Genomic DNA, 24884 nt, shown 5'->3' on the forward strand with positions numbered 1-24884 from the left:
ACTTTTGTATCATTACCATCGGGAAAAGATTCTCTATCATTTCATAAGAAAAAATAATTTTTTTTTTTTTTTTTTTCAAATATTTTGCGACACCAGGAGACACCTCAGGATTTGGGGTTTCAACAGTCAAAGGGTTAAAACAGCGACTTTGCAATGTATTTTCGTATGGTATTTATAGTTGTATTTTCTTTTTCTTGGTCTCATTTGATAGAATGGAAGATATATTACAGAATTAGAGATGATTTTCATTGGTTTCACAATGAAAAGTACCTTGAAATTGAGCTCAAAGTAGCGGAAATGTTAAATTTTTACTGATGTTTGAGAGTAAACAAATCATGCCACAGGTTCAATACATGTCAACTGGTGAGTCTGATATTCTCTCACCAGTGTGTTGATGGTATTTATACCATTTTTACAATAATGCAGTAGTGTGCATAACAGTAAATCTTTTATTTTTTGTAAGAATAAAAATTCAAAATGGAAAGCAAGAGTAATATAAGAGGGGCCCGGAGACATGACTAATGAACAGAGAAAAATGTTATTTTAGTGCTAAAAATATCTGTTTTGTTTATTCTGGATCCTATTTTGAAATTGGTATCTTTTGAAATTTGGTTGAAATTGGCCAAATTGCCAATTTCTGACCACTTTATTGGGTAGTTGAAATTGGTAAATGGGCAGTCTCTTGTACTCAATCGATAGAACAAATTGAGTTCTAACAAAATAGCTATGATTTTAGTCAACTGGAACAATGGAATTGGATGAAAATAGGGCTCAAATTGGGTGAAATCGATGATGAATATCGCTGATATCTCTAACTTTGTGAGAGTGTAATTTCAAAAGTTTTCCATCAAATTTCGTACTTTTGGTGTCATTACCATTGGGAAAAGTTTTTTTTTTTTTTTTTTTTTTTTTTAAATTTTTCGACCCTGAGAGTGAGTTAACCCCTTGATTGTCACAACCCCAAATCCTGAAGTGTCTCCTGGTGTCGCAAAATTTCCAAAAAAAAAAAAATTTCTAATGAAATGATAGAGAATATTTTCCTGTTTGTAATGACACCAAAAGAATGAAATTTGATGGAAAACTGATGGAATTATGCTCTCGTGAAGTTAGCGACCTTGGCAATATATACGAATCGGCGATTTCGCCCACTTTGAGCCCTATTTTTGGCTAATTCCATTGTTCCAGTTGACCAAACACATAGCTATTTCTTTAGAACTCCATTTTTTCTATCAACTGAGTACAAGAAACTGCCCATTTACTGATTTCAACTACCCAATAACTTGGTCAGAAATTTGCAATTTAGCCAATTTCATGAAAATTAAAAAATATGACAATTTCAAAATAGGGTCCAGAATGAACAATGCAGACATTCCTGGCTCTAAAATAACATTTTCTTTGTTCATCAGTCACGTCTCTAGGCCCCTCTGATATTACTCTTGCTTTCTATTTTGAATTTATTATTCAAACAAAAAATAGAAGATTTACTGTTATGCAGACTACTGTAATATTGTAATAATTGTATAAATAACATCAACCCATTCATGACTGCATATTAGAATGGCTGCTTGGACATTTATTGGAAAATGCATTTGTTTACTTTTGAACATCGGCAAAAATCAAACATTTTCCCTACTTTGAGCTCCATTTCAAGGCTCTTTTCATAGTAAAACCAGTCAAAGCCAATCAAAATCAAATGAGCCCAAGTAAATGAGAATACAACCATAAATACTATATGAAAATAGACCATAAAGTCGGTATTTTAATTAAAACAATGGTCGGAGATTTTTTTTCTCATTATGCACTGCGTGCTGCACAATTTTTTTTATATGGTACACACTGACCACACAGACCCATTCTCGCACATGTGGGCCTACCAGTTTTCTCCTGCTTGATTTGAAGCCATTAGAATTTATGAGTACAGTGGACCCCCGGTTCGCGATGCTATCGGCATCCGATAAATCCGGTAACCGATGCATTATATCGCAGAAATTTGCCTCGCTTCCCGATACAAAACCCGGTATGCGATGTGGTTCGTACGAGACGTGTCCATGTTTGGCCTGAACTGCCCTGTGTATGCCAGTGTTTACAAGCCAGCCAGTGTGCGCGCATCTAAGGATACATTCGGTACATTCCATATTATCCATATTATCACTGTTTTTGGTGCCTGTTTTTGCAAAATAAGTCACCATGGGCCCCAAGAAAGCTCCCAGTGCTAACCCTTCAAGACCAAGGGTGCTAATGACTGTTGAAATGAAGAAAGAGATAATTGCAAAGTACGAAAGTGGAGTGCGTGTGTCGGAGCTGGTCAGGTTGTATAGTAAACCCCAATCAACCATCTCTACTATGGTGAGCAAGAAAACGGCAATCAAGGAAGCTGTTCTTGCAAAAGGTGCAACTGTGATTACAAAACAGCGAACGCAAGTGTTAGAAAATGTTGAGAGACTGTTATTGGTGTGGATAAATGAAAAACAGATAGCAGGAGATAGCATCTCTCAAGCAATCATTTGTGAAAAGGCTAGGCAGTTGCATGACGATTTGGTAAAAAAATTGCCTGCAACTAGTGATGATGTGAGTGAATTTAAGGCCAGCAAAGGTTGGTTTGAAAGATTTAAGAATCGTAGTGGCATACATAGTGTGATTAGGCATGGTGAGGCTGCCAGTTATGTTGTGCGACAGAAGTCCAGTGACTCTCAAGTTGGTCCTAGTGGCATTAAAAGAAGAAGGGAAGTAACCCCGGAAAAGGACTTGCTACCTCAAGTCCTAATGGAGGGGGATTCCCCTTCTAAATGCTAACACCATCCACACTCTCCCCTCCTCCCATCCCATCAATCATCACCAGATCTTCGTTAAAGGTAAGTGTCAATTATTCTTTCGTTATTTATTGTTGTTATTGTAATTACTATTCCATTGCATTAAACTTAATATTTCATGTGGTAAAAGTTTTTTTTCATACTTTTGGGTGTCTTGCACGGATTAATTTGATTTCCATTATTTCTTATGGGGAAAATTGATTCGCTTTCCGATATTTTTGGTTTACGATGAGCTCTCAGGAACGGATTAGTATCGCGAACCGGGGGTCTACTGTATATATACGTCAAACACTGTGGCTCATAAGACGTATATATGCGACCGAAACAGTCAAAGGGTTAAGGATCGGGGGTCTCAACCCTCAAAGGGTTAAACAATGGAATTGGTCTAGAATAGGCAACATTGCAGTTGCATGAAATGCTTTCAGCCTCCAACTTCACCCCTGTTGAATTCTATAAGTTTTCCATTAGATTTTGCATTATTGATGTCATTATCTTTGGAAAAAGATTCTCTACCAGTTTTTTAAATTGCAAAACTGATGGGATTTTTAGTTTCCGAGGTCGTGACAGTGAAAGGTTAATTTAATCAATTCCTAAGAGACTGAACGCTTCAGAATTTTATCTCAGTGATCCCTGCCCACACTGATATGACTACTACTACTGTTACATCACTCCACTAAGTAATTCCTGCCCACACTGATTTTACTACTACTACTACATCACCCCACTAAGTAATCTCTGCCAACACTGATGTTACTACTACTACTACATCACTACTAAGTAATCCCTGCTTACACTGATATGACTATTATTGCATCACTCCTCCAAGTAATCCGTGCCCACACTGATGTTACTACTACTGCTGCTACATCACTCCACTAAGTAATCCCTGCCCACACTGATGTTACTACTATCGGTCCTCCATCACAAATCCGGCATCATTGGGACCTGTAGTGTGCTGGATTACTGAGTTTGCCGAATTACAGAGTGGTTAGGTTTGAATACACTTAATAAAATTAACCAACTTGACTTACACAGTTCATTGAACATCGGCAAAAATCGAACATTTCCGCTATTTTGAGCTCAATTTAAAGGTACTTTTCATCATGAAAGCAATCAAAATCATGTCTGTTTCTGTAATATATCTTCCATTCTATCAAATGAGTCCAAAAAATGAGAATACAACCATAAAACCATACGAAAATATACTGCAAAGAGGCGGCTAATGGCTGAGAAGTGAACTCTCTTATTTATCGTCCATCTTTTTTATTTTTGTTGTATGTTAAGAAGCATCTTTCCATCATACATTGCCCAAGTTTCAATGAGATAGCCCAACAAACAACTGAGAAAAAAAAAATATTTACCAAAAATCATATATGGCAAGCCCAAGCCAGGTACTGGAAATAAGTCACTTTGTCTAACAGATGCCAATTTCAAAATAAGGTGCAGAATAAACAATGCAGACATTCCTGGCACTAAAATAACATTTTCTCTGTTCATTAGTCATGGCTACAGGCCCCTCATATTACTCTTGCTTACCATTTGGAATTTTTATTCACAAAAAATAGAAGATTTACTGTTATGCAGACTACTGCATTATTGTAATAATTGTATAAATAATGTCAATCCATTCTTAACTCTGTACTGGAATTTAGACTGGCAGGCGGACAGGTATTGGACGGTGACGTCATTTGTTTACTCTTGAGCTTTGCTAAAGAATAGAACATTTTCGCTACTGTGAGCTCAATTTCAAGGTACTTTTCGTCATGAAAGCAATCAAAATCATATCTATTTCTGTAATATATCTTTCATTCTATCAAATGAGACCGAAAAATGAGAATATAACCATAACAGCCATACAAAAATATACCGCTAAGCGGCCGCTAATGGCTGAGAAATGAACTCCACTATTTATGGTCTGATTTCTTTCATTTTTGGTGTACGTGAAGAAGTATCTTTCCATCATACATTGCCCAAGTTTGAATAAGATAACCCAACAAACAACTGAGAAAATAATATAATAATAATAATAATAATATCTTTATTTACTACACGTACATGTACAAGGTATACAGGCCTAGCTGAAATCAGTGACATACTACTGTATAGAAAGGCACTTGTTATGCTGAGTATTTCAAGAAAATTAGGTCAGTGTCCCAGGATAACACCCACACTAGTCGACTAACACCCAGGTACCCATTTACTGATGGGTAAACATAGACAACAGGTGTAAAGAAACACGCATAATATTTCTGCCCTGGCTGGGAATTGAATATTTACCAAAAATCATATATGGCTAACCCAAGCCAGGTACTAAAAATAAGCCACGTTGACTTTTTTGGGGTTATTCTAGGTTCTCTACACATATGCTGCTATGTGTGATAATCTATAGAGAGAAAATAACTTTTTTGTTTCATGTTTATGGTGGAGTACGAGTGTATGTCATAGTTAGCCCTGTGCTATACTACGTTTTCTCTAATATAAGCCCTACGAGTGTATATCATAGTTAGCCCTGTGCTATACTCCATTTTCTCTAATATAAGCCCTACGAGTGTATATCACGGTTAGCCCTGTGCTATACTCCATTTTCTCTAATATAAGTCCCCAAGACAAGGATAGGAGAATGGTATTTGTTTACCATATTCTCTTCATAACTCTGTCGCACTGCTCGGTGTTATGCCAAATATTATTCATTCTGGAGTATTTAACATGTTTTATGTTATTTATATTGTTTCTTATGTCATATTAGATCAATTGTGATAGGCAAATAAGCTGTAGTGTTGATATTAGCGTAATAAAGCATATTCTCCTGCTTCATGAGACTGAGCTCATGGTAACCAACAGTGGCTTCAAAGCCACCTTATCATTAATGGATAATGTACTGTGTAGGTGCTTTACATAATGAGAAGCATTTCTTTTATTCATTGGAACCATGGGTAGGGCTAAAAGTAAGCAGGTTAAAACAATAAATGGAGAAAAAGAAATTGGAATGACTTATGCAGCAAGTAGCGCCACCGAACAGTACCAGCAGGTTGGTGTGGCGACCCTGGAAATTTGAAATTATGCTAGACAAAATTAGTGCCGAATAACTGAAGGAACCGAATAACTGATTGCCGGATTTGTGATGGCGGACCTGTATTCTCATTTTCTTGGTCTCATTTGGTATAATGGATGATAAATTACAGAAATAGACATAATGTTGAATGGTTTACAGACTAAAAGTACCTTGAAATTGAACTCAAAGTAGTGGAAATGTTCGAGTTTTGCCGATGTTCAAGAGTAAACAAATAACGTCATGTGTCCAGTACATGTCAACTGGCAGGTCTAATACGTATTCATGAATGCGCTGATATTATTTATTCAATTATTACAATTATGCAGTAGTCTAAATAGCAGTAAATCTTCAATTTTTTGTGTGAACAAATATTCAAAATGAAAAACAAGCATAATATAAGAGGGGCCTGGAGATGTGACTGATGAACAGAGAAAATGTTATTTTAGTGTCTGCACTGTTTATTCTGGCCCCTATTTTGAAATTGGCCTTTCTTAAAGTTTGTGTGAAATTGGCCAAATTAGTACTTTCAGATCACTTTATTGGGTAATTGAAATAGGTAAATGGGCAGTTTTTTTGTACGTACTCAATCGATAGAATGAAAGGAATTCTAATGAAATAGCTATGAGTTTGGTTGACTGGAACAATGGAATTGGCCCTAAAATAGGGATCAAAGTGGGTGAAATCGCTGATGCGTAAATATTGCTGAGACTGTTAACTTCGCTATAGTGTAATTCCTTAAGTTTCCCATCAAATTTCGTACTTTTGGTTTCATTATCTTTGGTAAAAGATTCACTATCATTTCATAGATTTTTTTTTTTTTAATTTGATCTTGGGAGCATTGTTGGTCAACAACCAAGAGCAGGTATGAAAACCAGGACATTTTCTTTTCTTGAATCCCTTCTTTTAAAACTGATTTGCTCAAGAAGTAGTGCATTCGACAACTGAGGTTTCACTGTTTATGTCATTTTTGGGCACAATTTGAAGAGTTTGGGAGCAAAACTAGCATTAATTAACATGTTTCTCTTTACTTAGGGCATAGGTTATAAGACATTCTGGGAGGATGATACTACCAGTGGTATCAAAATTGAAAGGATGTTGCACATGGGATTTTATTAAGGTTTTTGATATTTCCTCAACCACTTGTGGCCACATCCATCTGAAAGCCACTAAACTCAGGGTCAGCATCACTTTCCTCTTAAAAGGGAAGTGTTAATCTGACATGACATCAGTGAATCCCTGGTGTTTGCCATGCAATTTGCTCTAGCTGGTGCTCAGTTGAACTGGTGCTCCCACATGGTACTGTGTGGTCCCAGATTTTTTTAATACCACGTGTTAAGACCCTTTCTATACTGACCAGGCATCTCAGGCCAATCGTGCCAAATTTAGAGGCAAGAAAAAAAAAGTTGATTGACGTTTGGAGCGCTAGTGGTAAGAACATAGATCTACGTTTGGACAATTAAGGGATTAATTATGCACTAAATTGAAATTCACATTATTCAAACTTGCACGAATCAAGAACTAGCGGTATGTACGTATATGCCACTGGCCTCAGCAACATACAGACAAATGGGAAACAGCGAAAGTGTTAAATCAACAAAGGGACATTTAATTTTATAGAGATTTTTCATAAGGCAAGCAGAGTTTACCTTGCTTCTTCTGAATACATGTCACTGCTTCTAGCAGTGAAGTGTGCTTTAATTATGCTGTTCTGAATCTAATGTGATAATATTTTTTTTGCCAAATTCTGGCATTTGACTATACAGTGGACCCTCGGTTATTGGCCATAATCCGTTCCAGAAGGTCGGCCTAAAACTGAAATAGTATTTCCCGTAAGTATTAATGTAAATCAAATTGATCCATTTCAGGCACCCAAAAATATTAACAAAAAAATACATTTTTTAAAGATTAACTATAGTTTTACATACACAAAACAATGAGAACTAAATAAAATGACTAGTGAAATGGATAAATGAACATTTAAATCACTTTTACCTTTATTGAAGAGTCTTGTTGGCGTATGTAAAACAGTAAGGAGCAGAGAGGGAGGCGAGTTTATTGTTTGGAGACAGGACAAAATGCTTAAATATGACTCTATTATCAACTCTACGGCTTATTTATTTATCACAATTCATCTAATATGATATAATAAACAATATTAATAACAGAGAAACATGGTATATACTCTAGAATGAATAACATATGTCATTACGTATGTGGAGTGGTAGTGGTGTTGTTGTTGTTGTTGGGTTTATAAGGGCCACCGAGAGCATAAGCCGTACATTCAAATTCAAATTCAAAGTTTATTCTCTATAAGGATTACAATGCTGAGTTTACAGAATTTGGTTATTGTGTGGTTTACATGTAGTAAAATACTAATTACAGAGGATGCAACTAGAACATCTAGCATGGCTAGGCATTTCGGGCAGACTCAAATTAATTCTTAACCCTTTCAGGGTCCAAGGCCCAAATCTGGAGTCACGCACCAGTGTCCAAGAATTTTCAAAAAAAAAAATTGTTATTTTTTCTTATGAAATCGTAGGGAATCTTTTTGTGAAGGTAATAAAACAAAAAGTACGAAATTTGGTGGAAAATTGACGAAATTATGCTCTCGCGAATTTTGATGTGTCAGCGATGTTTACGAATCGGTGATTTTGCCAACTTTGACTCCCATTTTAGGCCAATTACATTATTCCAATCAACCAAATTCTTAGCTATTTCACCAGTATTACTTCTATTCTATCGATTGAGCACAAGAAATCGCCAAGTCAACTGTTTCAACTACAAAATAAAGTGATCGGAAATTGTTAATTTGGCCAATTTAACACAAAGTTCAAAATATTCCAATTTCAAAATAGGGTCCACAATAAACAATGTAAGCATTCCTGGCACTAAACTAACATTTCCTCTGTTCATTAGTTATGTTTTGAGGCTTTACAAATAAATTCCATTTTGATTTTTTATTCACATAATGAATTTTTATTCACACCAAAAAATAGAAGATTTACTGTTATGCAATACTGTAATAATTGTATAAATATCATCACCATATTTGTGAATGTATATTAGATCCACCAGCTGACGTGTATTAGACGTGTGAGGTCGTTTGTTTACTCTTGAATATCGGCAAAAATTTAACATTTCCGCTACTTTGAGCTCAGTTTCAAGCCATTTCCAGTGCTAAAACCAATGAAAATCATCTCTATTTCTGTAATATGTCTTCCATTCTATCAAATGAGACCAAGAAATCGCAAATACAACTATAAAAAGCATACGAAAAAACACTGCAAAGTTGCTGTTTTAATCGAAAAATCATGATTTCAGTTTTTTTCTCTCATTATACACAGTGTGCTGCAGGATCTGTTTTATGTGGTGCACACATACCACATAGATGTATTCTCTCATATCTAGGCCCAAATGTACCACTCACAGTTTATCAGAGTGAGCTGAGCTCATGGCGTAGATCTACGGTTTGGACACTCACCGTAAAGCCGTAGATCTATGGGACGGACCCTGAAAGGGTTAAATTTAAAATATTACAAATTATGAGGTAAGTTGGTATTATGGCTAAGTGACTAAATACTAGTTTGTTAGTTTAGCAATGTGAATGCTTTTGTTTTGGCACAATACATAGTTTCAGTATTGGAGTATCACAGACCAACTTATGACTAGTTAGGATTCATTATTTTAAGATTGAGATTGATATTTCTGTTTATGGTCAAATGGGTGAGTGAGTGTAAGTGTGAACCACCAGGTGGTATTCGTGTAATTAGTTGATGGGGTATATCAGGGAGATAAGATGTTTTCTAATGGTAGTTTTGAAGGTGATGAATGTGTCTGCAGTTCTAGAGTTTTCAGGTAAGGTGTTCCAGATTTTAGGGCCTTTGACATACATTGAATTTTTGTAAAGGTTTAGTCAGACATGGGGAATGTCATAGAGATGTTTGTGTCTGGTGTTATGCCTGTGGGTTCTGTCACAACTATCAAGAAAGCGTTTTAGTCAAGGTTAATATTGGAATTTAAGGTCCTGTAGATGTAGATTGCACAGTAGTAAGTGTGGATGTACTGAACAGGGAGTAAGTTTAGATCTATGAAGAGTGGGGGGGTGTGTTGCCAGGGATGGGATTTAGTGATTATTCTTACTTCGGCTTTTTGTTGGGTTATTATTGGCTTTAGGTGTGTTGCTGCAGTTGATCCCCAAGCACAAATAGCATAGGTGAGGTATGGATAAATAAGTGAGTGGTATAGTGTGAGAAGGGCATTTTGCGGCACGTAGTATCGTATCTTGGAGAGGATCCCAACCGTTTTGGATACTTTTTTGGTTATGTGTTGGATATGGGTGCTGAAATTCAGGTTGTTGTTGAGGTATAGGCCAAGGAATTTGCTCTCATTATGTCTGGCAATTAGAGTGTTGTCAGTCTTAATGTTAATTTTCGCAACTCCTGCTCTGCTACCAAACATAATATAGTAGGTTTTGTCAGTGTTAAGCGTAAGTTTATTGGCTGTCATCCAAGTCGATATTTTGATCAGCTCCTCATTAACAATGGCATTGAGGGTAGCAAGATTAGGGTAAGAGATGACATAAGTCGTGTTGTCAGCAAAGAGAATGGGGTTCAGGTGTTGGGATACGTTTGGAAGATCATTGATGTATATGAGGAAGAGCAGGGGACCAAGGACACTTCCCTGCAGAACTCCAGTATCAAGTGGCCATGTTGTTGATGCTGTGTCTTTAATGGTGACATACTGATACCTATTAGTAAGGTAAGATTTGAAATATGCAAGCGCATGTCCTCTTATACCATAATGGTCAAGTTTGTGGAGTAGGATGCCATAGTCTACTGTGTCAAAAGCTTTTCTTAGGTCAATAAAAATTCCTAGTGGATATTACTTATTTTCCAATGCTGTGTAAAGCAGATTTAGCATTTTTATAATTGCATCATTAGTGCTTTTATTTTTCCTGAATCCAAATTGGCAGGGGTTGAGTATGTTTTGTGCCGTTATAAATGAATATAGTCTCCTGTGCATGAGTTTCTCAAAGATTTTGGATAGCAATGGTAAGTTTGGTATTGGCCTATAGTTGTTTAAATCTGTAGGGTCACCACCTTTATGTATTGGTGTAACCCTTGCTGTCTTGAGTAGTTTCAAGAAGGTGCTAGTTTCTAGTGACTTGTTAAAAAGTAATGAAATAGCATGCGAAAGGACATGGGCCGCTCGCTTGTACAATAATGGTGGGACATGAGACAGATTCCTTGAGTTATTTTTAAGTGACTTTATAATCTCGGTGACTTCCGTGGGCTCAGTTGGTGCAAGATAGAAGGAATTTGGGAAATTCCCATCTAGGTAGTCCCCAGCATGGGCATTGGTACATGGGATTTTATTGGCGAGATTAGATCCTATGGTTGAGAAGAAGTCGTTTATCTTGTTAGCTGTGTCAGTGGGATGCAGTGGTGTTTCATTAGGTATAGTTAGTACAGTATTCTTGTTTTTTTTCAGTTTGTGGGTCCCTAGAATCTGAGAGAGTGTTTTCCAGGTTTTTTTTATATCTCCTCTTGTGTCAGTGAATCTACTGGAGTAGTACAGTTGTTTGGCTTTCTTTATTACTTCGGTGAGAACTGATGAATAGTGTTTAAGAACATCTTTGTGTATTAAGCCCTGTCTATATTGCTTTTCATATTGGTGTTTCTTATCAATGGATTTCAGAATGGTGCTGGTTAGCCATGGGCAACCAAGCCGTTTGTTTGTGATCTGTTTAGTTTTTATAGGACAATGTTTGTTGTATAGTCTAAGTAATTTGTTAAGAAAAATGTCTGTCCAGTCATCAATACCATTGGCCTTGGAGAATTCTGTAGGCCAGTCAACAGTCTATAGGTCAGCTGTGAAATTCCTTATTGAGGCCTCGTCATGGAGTCTAAATGAAACTTTGTCGTATTCAAGTGGTGGTTTACTAATGTTTGTCAAGAGGAAGGTAGGGTAGTGGTCTGTAGTGCTATCTGTGATTATCCCTGATTTAAGGGGTGCTAGTATATTGGTCCATATGTGGTCTATTATGGTTGCACTTGTCTCAGTGAGCCTGGTTGGTTTAGTTATTGTTGGTATGAGAAGTGTGTTCATATTGTTTAAATTATGGTTATTTATATCCTGAGTTGTGTGTTGAGTTCTAGTACTGATATCTGTAGTTGTGGGAAGTTTGGACAAGTATATAGCTAAAGCATTTTGGTCATATAGAGTATAGTCACTAATACACATGATGAAGTTGATGTTGTCTATGTGTTGTGCTGGAATGAGCTAAAGTACAGCTGGGTATAAACTAATAATATAAAAATACAAATTAAAAATAGCACAAGACTCTCACTTGTAATTGCACTAAGGTCTAATATAATGACTTTGGTATAGTCTATGTATTGAGCTAGAATGAGCTATAGTACAACTAGGTTTAATCTAATAATATAAAAATATAAATTAAAAATAGCACCAGACTCTCACTAGTAATTGCTCTAAGGTCTAATATAATGAATTTGGTATTGACTATGTATTGAGCTAGAATGAGTTATAGTACAACTTAGTTTAATCTAATAATATAAAAAAGGCACAAGACTCAATTGTAATTGCACTAAGGTCTTACATAAGTTGTTTACAAGAACTAGAGTATAACTAGATTTAAATTGACAAGATAAAATACACAAGTTAAGGTAGCAAAAGAATAATAAAAAAAAAATAATAAAAATAAAAATGGCAATGACTTGGTTATAATATGCTAGTAAGATGGTAGACGGGATAATATAAAAGTTGTAGTTGAAAATACTAGTTTAAAAAAGCATAGAATCAAAATGGGCAATAAAAAAAGTTTACAATAAGTTTGGTCAATATAGTTTAAAGTAAAATTGGGCAATAATAGAGATTTTAGAATAAAATTGGGCAATAGAGTATTTCTTAAAGTGAGGTAGAATAATTGAGGACAAGTTATGGTTAGTTTAAAATAAAATAAGATAGAACAGTGATGTGGTAAGATGTAAAAAAGGAGATAGATTCTGTAGATATTAAACACAAGACTATGAGGTAGAATGGTCATTGAATACAACGATGACAATCAAAAGTAGTTGGGGTATTGGAAATTTATGGGGGCACAAATTTATGACAATATAACACTAACGGTGGACTGTGGGTATTATCTGCACTTTACTCTGATTCTGTTAGTCCAGCCTCACTTAGGAATGTTTTAAGGTCATGTTCTGTAGAGATGAAGTATCTCTTCCCAGTGGGCTGTTTCCTAACTGCGATTTTTTCGTCCCTCACAAAGCACTGGTGGATTTTTTGGGCATAGCGTAATTTTCTTACCCGATAAAGAAGGTTTTGTCTTGTTTTGGTAAGGCACTCATTGACGTAAACATCAGATTTCATAGAAATAGATGTTTTTAGTAGGTTGTTTCTTTGTAGGCTAGTTTGGAATTTTAACAGCACTGTTTTTTACCCGCTTGGTAGCCCATCAGTTTGCAATCCTTTAGGTCATCACTACGTATGTTAAGGCAAAGGTGGTCCTTGATAAGCTGTAGGGTGGTCTCCATGCAGGTCTCTTGGGTGACTGTGGGTGGGAGATGTTTGCTGTTAACTGCAACAGCGTCAGATAGCTGTTGTTGGTCATTATGGTCTTGGAAGTTGGCTATGACATTGGTAAGTTGTTGTTAGTGGAAGCAGCAGCAGAGGCCACCACCACTATTCACACAATGTACAGTAGACCATCATTTAACATGGTTTTGTCTTGAACACTTTGGTTATAGCACGATTGAAGAATTGCAACACATATTTGTATAACACTTAGTAAAATTAACTTAACAGGATTCGCAGGAGGGGAAAAAATTTTGAGCGCATCGCCGTGGGATACGTACCATCCTCTGCTAGGAGTTTATATCTTTTTCATGCCATATCTTAAATCTGCCAAGCAATCATGGTACCCAGTAAGCATAAAAGTGTTATTGAAAGTGACAAGAAAGGTTTAAGTGTTTAAGTCTTAGAATTAATGAAGAAAATCGACCTCAGCCCAGTAGAGCCACAGCATAACTCTCCACTCTCCACAATCATCCACAAACACCAGCACCCACAATTTGAGGTAAGAAATACTATTATTTTTGTTGCATGTGCAGTCTTAAGCAGTAAAAACAACATAATACATCATGACAATGAACTACAATTCATATTCACTTTTATTTTTGTAAGATCTGGAGGTCTAAAAAAAAAGGTGTTTGGGTTTTTTGGGGCTCCCAGGAACGTAACCTTATTTTTCCCATAAGTTCTTCTGTTTGTCTAACACGATTTTAACTAAAACGGCATTTTCAGGAATGTAACTACCATGTTAAACGACGGTCTATTGTACGTAATTTATAAATAGGAAATATTTACACTTTATAAATAAGAAATACAGTGGACCCCTGCCTTAAGATATTAACCCTTTCAGGGTCCGTCCCGTAGATCTACGGCTTTACATTCAGGGTCCAAACTGTAGATCTACGCCAAAATTCTAGCGGCGTCAAATTTAGCACGAGAAGGCTGGTAGGCCTACATCTGAGAGAATGGGTCTGGGTGGTCAGTGTGCACACCATAGAAAAAATCTGGACGCCCACATTTCATTGTGGGAACGCAGGCAAAGTAGCTTGGTTCATAGTGCCTGGCGGCAAGGAAGCTATCACTTCCCACTCACTCTCCGGGCAAATTCTGACTCTTACAGTTCTAAGACTGATGGAAGTGGAGCTGAAGACGAATTCTGTAGTTTTGAACCATATGGTACCATTGTGCCATATGGTACAATGGTACCATATGGTACAATGGTGCCATGTCATACAATGGTATCATATGGTACAATGGAATATGGTACAATGGTACCATATGGTACAATGTACCATATAGTACATTGTACCATATGGTACATTATACCATATGGTACAGGGTACAGGGACCCTAATGGAAATAAGTCTGTCTGACTTTTTTGGGTTATCCTTGGTTCTCCAAACATATGCTGCTAAGTATGATATTCTATGTAACTTTATTTGTGTATAACTAAATAAACTTACTTATGATGCCACATGCACTTCAGTAAGTTTATTCAGGTGTACAGAAATACAATTACGTAGATTATCATACATAGCAGCATACGTATAAAATCTTAGGATAACCCAAAAAAAGTCAGGGTGACTTATTTCAATAGTTATCCCTTTATCTGTACCATATGGTGTCCTGTACTGTATGGTACCCTGTACCATATGGTACCCTGTACCATATGGTACACTGTACCATATGGTACCCTGTGCCATATGGTAACCCTGTACCATATGGTACCCTGTACCATATGTTATCCTGCACCATATGTTATCCTGTACTGCATGGTACCCTATACCATATAGTACAATGTACCATATGGTACCCTGTAACATATGATACCGTGTACCATATGGTCAATAGGTGTTGGTGGCATGAGACACCAGCCAAGACTGAGTGAGTGGCGAAGCAAGCTAGCTACTGACTCCGCAGTTTCCGAGACAAAGTGCTTTGTCATCCACCTCAAGGAACACGTCAGGTTCCTGTACACTTGTAAATACAGTGGACCCTCGACCAGCGATGGCATTGACTAACGATAAATCTGACTAGCGATACATTTTATCACAAAAATTTTGCCTCGATTAGTGCTAAAAAACTCGACCAACACTATTCGTTCCGTCTGAAACGCGTCCACTTCTGGCCAGTGTTTACAAACCAGCCAGCCACCGCGGTCGCTTCCAAGCATACAATCGGAACATTTCATATTATCACAGCCTTTTTAGTGATTGCACCTGCAAAATAAGTCACCATGGGCCCCAAGAAAGCTTCTAGTGCCAACCCTACAGCAAAAAGGGTGAGAATTACTATGGATATGAAGAAAGAGATCATTGCTAAGTATGAAAGTGGAGTGCATGTCTCCGAGCTGGCCAGGCTGTACACAAAACCCCAATCAACCATCGCTACTACTGTGGCCAAGAAAACGGCAATCAAGGAAGCTGTTCTTGCCAAAGGTGCAACTATGTTTTCGAAACTGAGATCGCAAGTGATAGAAGATGTTGAGAGACTGCTATTAGTATGGATAAACGAAAAACAGATAGCAGGAGATAGCATCTCTCAAGCGATCATATGTGAAAAGGCTAGGAAGTTGCATGACGATTTAATTAGAAAAATGCCAGCAACTAGTGGTGATGTGAGTGAATTTAAGGCCAGCAAAGGTTGGTTTGAGAGATTTAAGAATCGTAATGGCATGCATACTGTGATAAGGCATGGTGAGGCTGCCAGTTTGGACCAAAAAGCAGCTGAAAAATATGTGCAGGAATTCAAGGAGTACATAGACAGTGAAGGACTGAAACCTGAACAAGTGTTTAATGGTGACACTGACAATGTTGTGAAACACTTTAGGAATGTCATAAAGGAACGGGAGGTACAGGCCTCTATGGGCAGATATGTTGTGCGACAGAGGTCCAGTGACTCTCAAGCTGGTCCTAGTGGCATTAACCCTTTCAGGGTCCGTCCCGTAGATCTACGGCTTTACGTTCAGGGTCCAAACCGTAGATCTACGCCATGAGCTCAGCTCACTCTGATAAACTGTGAGTGGTACATTTGGGCCTAGATATGAGAGAATACATCTATGTGGTATGTGTGCACCACATAAAACAGATCCTGCAGCACACTGTGTATAATGAGAGAAAAAAAATGAAATCATGATTTTTCGATTAAAACAGCAACTTTGCAGTGTTTTTTCGTATGTTTTTTATAGTTATATTTGCGATTTCTTGGTCTCATTTGATAGAATGGAAGACATATTACAGAAATAGAGATGATTTTGATTGGTTTTAGCACTGGAAATGGCTTGAAACTGAGCTCAAAGTAGCAGAAATGTTAAATTTTTGCCGATATTCAAGAGTAAACAAACGACCTCACACGTCTAATACACATCAGCTGGTGGGTCTAATATACATTCACAAATATGGTGATGATATTTATACAATTATTACAGTATTGCATAACAGTAAATCTTCTATTTTTTGGTGTGAATAAAAATTCATTATGTGAATAAAAAATCAAAATGGAATTTATTTGTAAAGCCTCAAAACATAACTAATGAACAGAGGAAATGTTAGTTTAGTGCCAGGAATGCCTACATTGTTCATTCTGAACCCCATTTTGAAATTGGAATATTTTGAACTTTGTGTTAAATTGGCCAAATTAACAATTTCCGATCACTTTATTTTGTAGTTGAAACAGTTGACTTGGCGATTTCTTGTGCTCAATCGATAGAATAGAAGTAATACTAGTGAAATAGCTAAGAATTTGGTTGATTGGAATAATGTAATTGGCCTAAAATGGGAGTCAAAGTCGGCAAAATCGCCGATTCGTAAATATCGCTGACACATCAAAATTCGCGAGAGCATAATTTCGTCAATTTTCCACCAAATTTCGTACTTTTTGTCTTATTACCTTCACAAAAAGATTCTCTACGATTTCATAAGAAAAAATAACAATTTTTTTTTTTGAAAATTCTTGGACACTGGTGCGTGACTCCAGATTTGGGCCTTGGACCCTGAAAGGGTTAAAAGAAGAAGGGAAGTAACCCCAAAAAAGGACTTGCCACCTCAAGTCCTAATGGAAGGGGATTCCCCTTCTAAACACTAAGACCATCAACACACTCCCCTCTTCCCATCCCATCAATCATCACCAGATCTTCAATAAAGGTAAGTGTCATGTAACTGTGCATGTCTTCTTCAGTTTGTGTGTATTAAAATTAATATTTCATGTGTTAAAAATTTTTTTTTTCAATACTTTTGGGTGTCTTGCACGGATTAATTTGATTTCCATTATTTCTTATGGGGAAAATTAACTTGACTAACGATTATTCTGACTAACGATGAGCTCTCAGGAACGGATTAATAGCGTTAGTCGAGCGTCCACTGTATATAATAGAACATTACTAATATACAACATTTTTGCATATTTTTGTTGTAAACAAATATTGTAAACAAAATAATAATGAAAATATGAGTGTTTATTGTATTGAATACAAAAGTACCATATGGTACAATGAATGATATGGTATCATTGTACTGTATGGTACAATGTACCATTGCATCATATGGTACCATATGGTACCATTACACCATATGGTACCATAAGGTACCATTGCACCATATGGTACCATTGTATCATATGGTACCATTGTACCAAATGGTGCCATTGTACCATATGGTACCATTGTATCATATGATACCATTGCATCATATGGTACCATTGTATCATGTGCCATTGTGCCATATTGTACCATATGGTACCATTGTATCATGTGCCATTGTACCATATGGTACAATTGCACCCTATGGCACCATTGTACCATATGGTACCATTGTATTCAACACAATAACCGCACTAATATTTTCATCATTTTGTTTACAATAAACTTGTAAACAAGTTTTGTAAGCAATATAATGATAAACAAATTAGTGCAGTTATTGTGTGGAATACAATGAGTGTACACTAATACAATATACATTATACTGGTCTCACAGGCCACAATTGTTATTAGAAAAAGAAAAAAATAGAAAAGAAAAGAAAAAAGTATAAAAAACGTAAAATAAAAAAAATGGGATTTTGCGGAAGTCACTGATGTTGCCGCCACCCGGTCATTTTGGGTCAACTTCCCGCCGCTGTATCTCGGTAAGTACTGATCAGAAATTTTTGTTTTTTGTCTTATTACGTTCACAAAAATATTCTCTTTAATTCTGTAAGAAAAAATAATTTTTTTTTTTTCAAAATTTCTTGAACACTGGAGCACCACTTCAGATTTTGGCATTGGACCCTGAAGGGGTTAATCCATTCCTGAGAGCTCATCGTAAGCCAAAATTATCGTTAGCCGAATTAATTTTCCCCATAAGAAGTAATGGAAATCAAATTAATCCATTCCTGACACCCCAAAGTATGAAAAAAAAAAGTTACCACATGAAATATTAATTTTAATACACACAAACTGAAGAAAACATGCACACTTACTACTCTACTAAGAATAGAATACATGACACTTACTTTTATTGAAGATCTAGTGATGATTGATGGGATGGGAGGAGGGGAGAGTGTGGAAGTTATTGTTTAGAATGGGAATCCCCTGCCATTAGGACTTGAGGTAGCAAGTCATTTTCCAGGGTTACTTCCCTTCTTCTTTTAATGCCACTAGGACCAGCTTGAGAGTCACTGGACCTCTGTTGCACAACAAATCTATCCATAGAGCTCTGTACCTCCCATTCCTTTAAGACTCCTAAAATGGGCCATAACATTGTCATTGTACAGGTTGCCAACACGGCTTGCAGTAGCTGTGTCAGGGTGATTTTCATCCGTAAAGGTTTGCAGTTCAACCCACTTTGCACACATTTCCTTAATCTTTGAAGTAGGCAACTTCCTCAATTTCTCTCTCCCCTCCTCTGAAGCAGTTTCCTCAGGTCTGGCCTCTTGCTGTTGAAGATGATCTTGCAGCTCATCAGTGGTTAGTTCTTCATTGTCCTCCCCTCCCCACTAACCTCCAACCCCAAGGACTTCCCCAATGCCACAATGGATTCCACAACTGGCATACACTTCTCAGGGTTAGCCCCAAACCCTTCAAAATCCCTTTCTTCTACACATTGTGGCCACAGTTTCTTCCAAGCAGAGTTCAAGGTCCTCTTAGTCACTCCCTCCCAAGCCTTACCTATAAGGTTTACACAACTGAGGATACTAAAGTGATCTTTCCAAAACTCTCTTAGAGTCAATCGAGTGTCTGAGGTCACTTCAAAGCACTTTTGAAACATAGCTTTTGTGTAGAGTTTTTTGAAGTTTGAAATGACCTGCTGGTCCATGGGTTGCAGGAGAGGAGTGGTATTAGGAGGCAAAAACTTGACCTTAATGAAGCTCATGTCCCCAGAAAGTCACTCTGCCAAGTTTGAAGGATGACCAGGAGCATTGTCTAATACCAGGAGGCACTTAAGGTCCAATTTCTTTTCCATTAGGTAATTTTTCACATTGGGGGCAAATGCATGGTGTAACCAGTCATAGAAAAAGTCCCTAGTGACCCATGCCTTACTGTTTGCCCTCCACAGCACACACAAATTAGCCTTGAGGACATTGTTTTGCCTGAACACTCTGGGAGTTTCAGAGTGATACACCAATAGAGGCTTCACTTTGCAATCACCACTAGCATTAGCACACATCAAAAGAGTAAGCCTGTCTTTCATAGGCTTATGTCCTGGGAGTGCCTTTTCCTTCTGAGTAATGTAGGTCCTGCTTGGCATTTTCTTCCAAAACAGGCCTGTTTTGTCGCAATTAAACACTTGTTCAGGTTTCAATTCTTCACTGTCTATGTACTCCTTGAATTCCTTCCCATATTTTTCAGCCACTTTTTGGTCTGAACTGGCAGCCTCACCATGCCCTATCACATTATGTATGCTACTACAATTCTTAAATCTCTCACTCACATCATCACTAGTTGCAGGCATTTTTCTAATTAAATCGTCATGCAACTTCCTAGCCTTTTCACATATGATCGCTTGAGAGATGCTGTCTCCTGCTATCTGTTTTTCATTTATCCACACCAATAACAGTCTCTCAATATCTTCTATCACTTGTGGTCTCTGTTTCGAAAACAAACTTGCACCTTTTGCAAGAACAGCTTCCTTGATTGCCGTTTTGTTGGCCAAGATAGTAGCGTTGGTTGATTGGGGTTTGGTATACAACCTGGCCAGCTCCGAGACATGCACTCTACTTTCGTACTTAGCAATTATCTCTTTCTTCATTTCCATAGTAATTTTCACCCTTTTTACCACTGGGTTGGCACTAGAAGCTTTCTTGGGGCCCATGGTGAGTTATTTTGCAGTTAAAAGCACTAAAAACACTGTGATAATATGAAATGTACCGAATGTATGCTTAGATGCGACCACTGGCTGGCTTGTAAACACTGACACCCACGGGGCAGCTGAGGCCACACTTGGGATGCGTCCTGGACGAATCACATAAGGCGAGTTTTTTATCGTGAGGCGAGACAAAATTTTTACGTTCAAATGCTTTGTATGGCGGATTTAACGTAATGCGATGTGTTCGTAAGGCGGGGGTCCACTCTATTTACATTTACCTTGGAGGAGATGCTGGGATTGGTTTAGGGTTGTGGAAGATACGCAGGTTGGTGTATATTGTCAGTGGCCCTATATACCTCCAAAAACATAGGAGGAGTCAGTTTCGTGTCCTTTTTCTATCGCTTAATCACTTAACTTGCTGCACTGTTAATGCTGCACTTTATCGCTGGCTGGCTCTATAGCCTTTATTGACTCCTGCTGCTTTTGTATCATAGGTATCGTAGAATCACTGAAGAAGGCACATTCTCCCCTCTCTCTTCCTCCTTCACTCTCATAATTTTCAACAACTTCTTTCTTAAATTCCATCATGTTTCTCACTTTCTTTACCAAAGGAACTTTACTAGGAACTTTCTTTGGGCCCATGGTTGCTTATTTGCAGTTGCACTCAATAACCACAAAAACAATGGATTATAGTGAAATGTTTGGATGAATGAGCAGAAGTTTCCTCACTCACCCAGAGACACAGCCAGACTGACTCTCGAACGTGCGAATGGCTGACAGGCGGGTGGGTGGACGCATCCAGTATGGCCAATGAGCAAAATAATGGCCTATAACCGGAATAAAGTTTCGGCCAAAAAAAAAACGGGTGATAACTGAGTTGACCGATATCCGGAGCGGCCAATAACCGAGGGTCCTCTGTAATGTATTACAAGGAAAATGATAAATATTGTATCAAGAAATCTAATAACTTATTACAGATGAAAGTTGCTGGTAATAGAGTAAAAAAAAGAGTTAATGTTTTCACAGTGCGATTTGCTCAAATGTTATAAACTTTTCTATATTTGAATTTTTTTTTTCTGCCAATGTAAGTTTTCCTATCTATGCAGTATCATATTTCTTTTCAACAAAGAGTTTTACTCTGATAATTTAAAAACTATTGTAGATGAATGGTTCAGAGAACCGACACATTGATAAATTAGACACAAGTGCAACTCATGGGTATCTTTATTGAGGAGACATTTTGCCACACAGTGGCTTCATCAGTCCATACAAAGGAGAAACATGAAAAACAGGAGGAGAATGAGGTAATCAGTCCCTCAACCTTGAGTCGATGTGGTTAGTCCATCAATCTTGAATAAAATACAGCATATGTGCAGAGAAGTCGCTTATATACCGTAGGCAGGAGAGGTGCAGCAGACGTACATGGTGTCACATTTGTTCAATGTGGAAGTAGGTCGTGCCCAAGGGTTAGGCAATTGAACAATTCCCAAGTATTAAGATCCCAAGAAGTTGCAGTGTCTGACAGGATTGTAGATGAATGGTTCAGAGAACCGACACGTTGATAAATTAGACACACGTGCAACTCTTGGGTATCTTCATTGAGGAAACGTTTCGCCACACAGTGGCTTCATCAGTCCATGCAAAGGAGAAACTTGAAGAACAGGAGGAGAATGAGGTAATCAGTTCCTCAACCTTGAGTCGATGTGGATGTGTGTCGCGAAACGTTTCCTCAGTAAAGATACCCAAGAATTGCACATGTGTCTAATTTTGATCAATTTAAAAACTAATCATATTTTAAATGCATTATTGTGGGTTTATAATAAAATTGATAGCATTAATTTTTTTGCAGCTTGTGTGTTTTGCTGGTGAAGCCACGCATAATTGTTATTATGGGACGGTCCACGGTGCCTTGGAGACTGGCTGGAGAGAGGCTGACACACTTATCAAACATTTGAAAAGGTAAATTAGATGAAATTATGTCTTTTCTGTTTATTATCTATGTCTGGGTGAAGTCAGGTGAATAAAATGCAGAAAATTTCTCCACTGACTTATGCATTGTTCTTAACCTGAATCAAGTGAGGCAAATTGATCATTCATTGTCTTCAATCTGAATCAGGTGAGTCAAGTTGATCACTCATTGTCCTTAACCTGAATCAGGTGAGGCAAGTTAATCATTCATTGTCCTTAACCTGAATCAGGTGAGTTAAGTTGATAATTGTCCTTAACCTGAATCAGGTGAGTCAAGTTGATCATTCATTGTCCTTAACCTTTATCAGTTGAGTAAAGTTGAACTGAATCTTCTCCATTTTCTGAATAATTCTCATTCATTTGTTTACTGTAAGCAATGAGTTGATTCATCAGGTTAAACAGCCTATACACCCCTTCATTAAAGGATATTTTTTCAAACCCGGGTTGTTTCTCACGAAATTGTGTGATGTAGTTAAGGAAACACATTCACCCTCACTCAGTCTCTAGCTGTCCTGGAAGAAGTTCACACACATCACAGTTCAAATGGCTCTGTTAAATCTCCACTAAAATTCCTTGACAAAAAAGGCTATAGTAAATGATGTGTACGTGCTGATCAAGAGGTGGGAAGTACAGTGCCTTCACTCTGAAGGAGGAGTGGGAATATTTGCAGTTTTGAACAGTAGTATCAGCGCACCTTTGGCAAGACAGTGATGGAGTGAATGACACTGAAAGTGTTCCTTCTTTTTCGGGTCACCCTACCTCAGTGGGAGACGACCGGTGTGTTAAAAAAAAAAAATATACAATTCTTGAGTGCCTGTACTCTTGAAACATTCAAACACTCACACATCCAAACACACGTAAAACAACCAGGATAAACAAGAATACTAAAGTTTACATCCAGTAGTGACAGTATGATCGTCAGGATGATAAACTCGAGAAAAGATGTGTACAGTGGTCCCTCGTTTTTCGTAGTTAATCTGTTCCTGGAGCTGCTACTATTAATGAAATCTACGATTTGCGAGTCAATTTTCCCCATAAGAAATAATGTAAATACAATTAATTCGTTCCTGACACTCAGAAGTATTAAAACAAAAAGTTTTTTACATGAAATATACATGTAGTACATAAACAATACAATGGGAAATGATGAATGAAACATTAACAGCATAACACTTACCTTTATTGGAGATTCTTCTTAGTGTATGGGAGACTGGAGGAGGAGAGAGATTGGATTGTTTATAGTTTGGAAGGGGAATCCCCTTCCAGCAACACCTCAGGTACCAATTGCTTTTCTGGGGTTGCTTCTCTTCTCTGTTTCTTAATGCCACTAGGACCACCTTGAGAGTCACTGGAGTCCTGTCTCGCAAAATAACTGTGGAGAGAGCTCTGTTTCTGGTGTCTCTTTAACACTTCCCTAAAATGGCCCAAGACTTTGTCACTGTACATGTTGCCAACATGGCTTGCAACAACCTTGTCAGGGTGATGTTTCTCCATAAAGCTTTCCATCTTACCCCACATAGCAAAAATCTCTTTAATTTCTGAAGAAGGTGCTATCTTCCATCTCTCTTCCTCCTCCTCTGCAGCAAGATTCTAAGCTGCGATCTGTTGCTGTTCCTGCTGAAGCTCTTGCAGCTCCTCAGTGGTGAGCTCTTCGTTGTGGTCTTTCACCAATTCTTCCATATCCTCCAAACTCCAAACTCCCATGGAACTCCCCAGTGCCACAATTGATTTTACAACAGACATAGGCTCATCAGGGTCAGTCCCAAACCCTTCAAAATCCCTCTTGTCGACACAATCTGGCCACAATTTTCTCCAGACAGAGTTCAAAGTCCTGGTAGTCACTTCCTCCCAAGCCATACCTATAAGGGTTATGCAATGGAGGATACTGAAGTGTTCTCTCCAAAATTCCCTTAGGGTCAAGTGAGTGTCTGTGGTCACAGTCAAGCACCTGTGAAACATTGCTTTGGTGTAGAGTTTTTTAAAGTTTGCAATGACCTGCTGGTCCATGGGCTGGAGGAGAGGAGTGGTATTCGGGGGCAAGAACTTTACTATGATGAGCCCAAACTCCTCGAAAATTAGGTCATCCAAGTTTGGAGGATGAGCAGGTGTATTGTCCATTACTAGCAGGCACTTGAGATCCAATTTCTTTTCCAGGAGGTAATTCTTCACACTAGGGCCAAA

At 37.7% G+C, this 24884-nt stretch overlaps 1 protein-coding gene across 4 annotated transcripts in view; it reads left to right on the forward strand.

Moving 5' to 3' along the window:
* The window catches only part of LOC128689246 (peroxisomal N(1)-acetyl-spermine/spermidine oxidase-like), a 504316-nt gene that overhangs the window by 196532 nt on the left and 282900 nt on the right, over positions 1-24884 (forward strand). For all 4 annotated transcript variants that reach the window (XM_070086437.1, XM_070086436.1, XM_070086438.1 and 1 more), the window contains exon 10: positions 22585-22694. In XM_070086437.1, the coding sequence (XP_069942538.1) occupies positions 22585-22694 (110 nt within the window). The remainder of the gene's footprint in view (positions 1-22584; positions 22695-24884) is intronic.

The sequence above is a fragment of the Cherax quadricarinatus genome, chromosome 18, assembly GCF_038502225.1.
Source record: "Cherax quadricarinatus isolate ZL_2023a chromosome 18, ASM3850222v1, whole genome shotgun sequence".
Classification (NCBI taxonomy): Eukaryota; Metazoa; Arthropoda; class Malacostraca; order Decapoda; family Parastacidae; genus Cherax; species Cherax quadricarinatus.